Below are 5,381 nucleotides of genomic sequence, written 5' to 3'. Positions count from 1 at the left end.
CAGCTGGGCTAACGGATAGTCCTGGTTGCTAAGAAACCCAACGGAAAGTTCCGCTTAAAGGTAGCCTGGGAAAGGCATAGCGTTACGCTATTGGTAGAGAATAGAGAGAGGGGGATGGCCTCAAGGGCCTTCTTTCCTGCCCATTGGGTGGCATGACTGTCAATCAGTGGGGGGGGGCAAGCCTGTATGGGCGGGGCCGCAGAGAGGTCGGCGAGAGCGGCCTTAGCAACGGCTAGCAGGCTGTGAAGACTACAGTCGGGCTGTGCTGAGGGCGGTGAAGCCCGCAGGTCCCAGTTGAGGGCGCCGGTCGGGGACATGGTGAGTGCGAAGCTGCAACCACTTACTGGGGCTGGGCTGTGGCTGAAGTTTCTCCCCGGAACAAGGAAGGAATTTAGTTTATGAAATGTATTATTCGCCTCCTTTCATGATCCTCGACTGTCATTAGTAACCCCTCCCTTCGTCGCCGAATAGAAGCGCACTGTCCGTAACTCTAGAGACAGAAGAGCAGTTCTCCAGTTCATTTTTTCCCTTCCTCAACCCCAGTAACCGCTACTACCAACGGTGTTGGAGACAGAAACCGCTCTCTAGCCAGAAATGAATTGAATACAGAGAATAAGATGCTTTAAAACCGTTGGAGGGCCTGGGCCTCTAGGAAAGACATCCAGAACTCTGAAAAAAATGGCCGGGGGAGCTACGAACTCTGCCACTGGAACTGTTGAAGTCAAGTGTATCTGCAGTCTAGGGATCAAGAATCTGATGCTGCCACAACCAGTCTTAAGATATGTGAAGCTGGCGTCTAGATACACGGGACGTGGAGTCTCTGCCACCACTGCTTCTTAACCCAGAGCTGGAGACAAGATACTGAAATGAGGCTGCAGAAGAATCTCAGGAGTAACTCTGGGACTTTGCTTGCCAGCAGAAAATGGCAAGTAGCAGGAAGATGACCTCCATCTTCCCCAGATACTGATAATTGGTCCAACATTTATTCTTCTCCAGGTCCCTGGAGTAATCTTTCACCTGGAAAATATATTTTTTCATTTCTCAGTCTCTGCAACATAGAAAAGTATGTGAGAAGGTGGGAAAGGAAATGATGTTCCAATCAACCATGTCTCACAAAATAAATTTTATTATGAGACATACAGGCAGAGATGAAAGTAAATATGCCTTAAACACTACTGTTCAGATATACCAAATAAGGGACTTCCCTGGTGGCGCAGTGGTTAAGAATCTGCCTGCCAATGCAGGGGACACACGTTCGAGCCCTGCTCAGGGAAGACCCCACATGCCGCGGAGCAAATAAGCCTGTGTGCCACAACTACTGAGCCTGCGCTCTAGAGCCTGCGAGCCACAACTACTGAGCCCACGTGCCACAACTACTGAAGCCCCCATGCCTAGAGCCCGTGCTCCACAGCAAGAGAAGCCACTGCAATGAGAAGCCCACGCACCACAACAAAGAGTAGCCCCCGCTCACTACAACTAGAGAAAGCCTGCACTCAGCAACAAAGATCCAATGCAACCAAAAATAAAATAAAATAAAAAAAGATATACCAAGTAAGGCCAATTGTTTTCTGACATAACATCTACTATTCTAGCATGTCTTCTTTGCCTCTTTTCCGTATCAAAAGTCATTAATTTGAAGGAAAAACCTAAGGTGTAAAAAGAACCAGGCTTTCCAGCAAGATATGAATAACTAAAATCACAAATGTTAGCAAAGGGAAAGGGGGAAATTCTTGAAGTTCATTATATGGTAGGGAATAGGATACTTGAATATGTTTATTATGTTTAATTAGTTCATCACTAACTCTTCTTCTTCTGGTACTTTTTCCAGTTACACAGTTTATCTTTTACCCACATGTGTATTTATTACAGGCATCCAACTGCCACACAAGTTCAGGCCAATGGAAGAAAAGATCAGCAGAAATTGAATGAAACCCAAAAGCAAGAAATTAAAGAGGGCTTTGATTTATTCAATGTTGATGGGTCTGAAACCAGAGATGTGAAAGAATTGAAGGTTCTGAAATTACTTACAATTCCAAAACATTTGAAAAACTATCATTGGTTTGTTGCAATCTTTAAATCTTTCTTTAACAGTAGCCTTCTGAAAGCTTGATATAAAATCTCTTCAGTGCAGACACCTACCCCTGCAGTGTACATGCCTGGCCTGCATTAACAAAACAGTATCTTGTTAAGCATTTTATTCTTGTTTTATGAATGAGTAGGCCAAAGCCCATCGTGCGACAGTGACATCCTATGGCACGGTAGGATTGGAACCTAAGCCTGCTGACCTGACTTCCTATGTTTAAGCCTAGTCCATAGTGAAAAAGAGAGAACCTAGTAATTAATAGGTAGTTTAAGAGCTAGGAATGAGATTGTGGCCTATTATAATTTATTTGCTTTCTATTTCAGCTTGCAATGTGGGCCTTAGGATTTGAACCAAAGAAAGAAGAAATTAAAAAAAGATAGCTGAAATTGACAAAGAAGGAATTGGCACCATTCGTTTTGAAGATTTTTTGGCCATAATAAGTGTAAAAATGGTATAGTAGTGATTTTGTTTTTCAATGAAATACAAGCAGTAGCCTTCTACAATTTTTGGCTGAAGCAGTCAGAGGAAGAATTGGAACTAGGTCTTTAAAGATGGGTAGGATTTAGATAGATAGGAATAACAAGATTAAAGATGTTTTCAGGGTAGTAATGAAGACTGTCCAGTGTGGAGAAGAGGTTTTTTGTTAGGAAATAATAAGGATATATGGCTGCATAGAGAGAACGGGGCCAGCATTTTTAAGCCTTGAAATCAGCAAACAATTTATTGAGTGCCTGTTTTTGTCAGGCACTATCCTAGCGAGCATTGAATGAGACAACCTCCCTGTTCTCTTGGAGCTTTTACATTTCTGAAATGGATCTCAGTTACTGAGGTTAATACAAGATAGATTCTCTTTGTCACCCTGTGGCTCTTCCACTTAAATAAACCCTGAGTTTCAATACCTTGAGGGCAGATGTGAATGCATTGGAATAATTGTTAAAAGTCAGAGCAGTAAATAGAGCTCAGCTACCTGCTGCTGTTCTAGACCTCAAAGACCTATACATCCAGACTGATCAAATAAATAAATGAAAGACTAATGACATTTAGTTGTTTCTGTTTTTAAGAGTGAAAAAAATGAAAAAGAAGAAATATTGAAGGCTTTCAAATTATTTGATGATGATAATACAGGAAGTATATCACTAAACAATATCAAGAGGGTTGCTAAGGAACTAGGGGAAAATTTGACAGATGATGAACTTCAGGTAAATTTTACTTATTTGTATAATTATAATTTCACATATAACTTATATACAATTATAATTTATTATAATTTATATTCTTTAGTTGTATTAATAAATACATTTAAAATAAAATTTGGTTTTGAGTATGTATTTGAATGTTCATTTATATCATTATTCCTTTTTAATAGATTTCACATATCCTATTTACATTTCATTTTACAGGAAGTGCTTGACGAAGCTGATCATGATGGGGCTGGAGAAATAAATGAGGAAGAATTTTTGAGAATGATGCAAAAGACCACTCTTTATTAATACTGTTTTTTGTTCCTTCTGGAAAGTTGTTAACAAGTTTGTATTTGTTATAAGTTCCATAATATCTGTATGTATTCATTTTCAGTGTTTAGTTTATGTACACAAACTGGTCTTTTGATATCTAGTCCATGTGAGAAGTTACATGTTTCTACCAATATGTTGTTAAATCTGTAGCATCAAGAAACAAAGGAAATGTAGTAACTTCCTTGAACCATGAATCTGAGAACAGTATTAATTCCAAGTGCTAGTTTTAGAGCCCCAGGGTCCAAAGACTTAGATTTTTTTTTTAATTTAAGGAAATCAGCCCCACATCAAATGAATTTGACAAGCAAGCCATTACTTTCCCTGTTACTTTCCTTTTGTACAACTCTAAAAATGATGACCATTTGCTTTATAACCAATTATTCAGATACGTAAAGCCTTAAATAAAACTATCTGGCAACTTCATTATTTGCTAATTTTCTTCTTATAAAGAAATTCAAAGCAGCACTTATATCATCCAGATTTCCCCATACGTTTGACCCAATAAGTTAGCATTTATTTAATACCTGTGTCCTAGGACAGGTGCTAGGGGTTTTACATATATTATCTCAGTTACTATTTAGAAGCAGTAGTATTAGCTCCATCTTACTACATATGAGAAAACTAAAGTTCAGAGAATTTAAATTTTAAAATTGCTAATTTGCCCATAGCTGATAAAATATGGATTCTAAATCTTACAACCTTACTCCTCATTATGTTGCTTCCCCATGGATAAAAACTCTCAGGATAATTGTGTGTATTTTCTAACTCATATAATTCTATGACCCTCTTGTAATCTAATTTAATTTGTTTTTTTATGAAAGAGCCAAACTATGGGGAGTCTTTTGACCCCCGCTGGGCTGCACAAGAATGGGCCTTGGGCCTGGAACACTTCCTTACCAAGAGATGGAATCCTTATACCTTACGCTGGACTTGTCACCTTGTCTGTAATTATCTTTCCCTATTTCAGACTCAATGTGTACTACTTTGTTCTGCTTAAGTACATGTGTCATATGGCACCTGGCCAACCCCAGTGCCTATCTGTCCCCTTTGGGGAGAGGACGGGGTTCTTCTGTTGCACAAGAAGGGTGTGTGTTGGCCAATTGCCCAGTGTTAGCTTCTGGGAGGGACCTGCTGGCTATAGGAAACTGACACTCACTACTGAAGCTGATCTTTCTCTGTCTCTTCTCTATTCTAGTAAAGCACCGTTCCAGCCAGTACTTAACTGCATTGTGTTTTCCTTAGCAACTCCGATACCAAGATGCAGTGAGTGGGCAGAAGTGCTTCAGGCTTCTGCTCCTGATAATAGGTAACAGATGCCACTTGCTGGACAAAACTCTTCCTAAAATCAAGTACATGGTAATGGTCTTTGGAGCAAGAAAGGCTGGTAGAAAATGTTACTTTAATTGCCCCACCTAATTTATTTTTAGCTCAACTGAAATGAAGACTAAAGTTTTTTGTTTTGTCAACACGAGAGGTTTTTATTTGATTTAAGCTAGGTTGGCATATGCTAATGAATGTTCTTAAGTGCTTCACAGTATTTTTAATTCCTAATTATGTAGCATTTCCTCTAGACTAAAGAACAATATACCTACTAAACATGCTTCATATGTGAAAATTATGGCCTTTAAGTTGTTAAAAGATTTATATTTTTAAGTGGGTAATACACTTAAAAATACACATGAACAAGTTCAAAGAGTTCTAAATAAGTCTCCTTACCATTCAGCCCCAGGTCTCCTCAGAGATAATTATTTTTACCAGTTTCTTATGGATCATTGCAGAGGGTG

General features: G+C 39.2%; 1 protein-coding gene across 1 annotated transcript; it reads left to right on the top strand.

Moving 5' to 3' along the window:
• The first annotated feature begins 678 nt into the window (after positions 1-678).
• LOC132488322 (centrin-4-like) lies at positions 679-4,010 on the top strand. Its single transcript, XM_060096349.1, is given in 7 exon segments — positions 679-783; positions 1,870-1,916; positions 1,918-2,011; positions 2,407-2,455; positions 2,458-2,534; positions 3,145-3,282; positions 3,484-4,010. Coding segments are annotated over 7 exon segments (600 nt in total). The 3' UTR covers positions 3,574-4,010.
• The last annotated feature ends 1,371 nt before the right edge of the window (positions 4,011-5,381 follow it).

Source organism: Mesoplodon densirostris, chromosome 1, assembly GCF_025265405.1.
Source record: "Mesoplodon densirostris isolate mMesDen1 chromosome 1, mMesDen1 primary haplotype, whole genome shotgun sequence".
In the NCBI taxonomy this organism is placed as follows: domain Eukaryota; kingdom Metazoa; phylum Chordata; class Mammalia; order Artiodactyla; family Ziphiidae; genus Mesoplodon; species Mesoplodon densirostris.
Note: the sequence above shows the minus strand (reverse complement) of the source record. Positions and strands in the feature narration are given on the sequence as shown.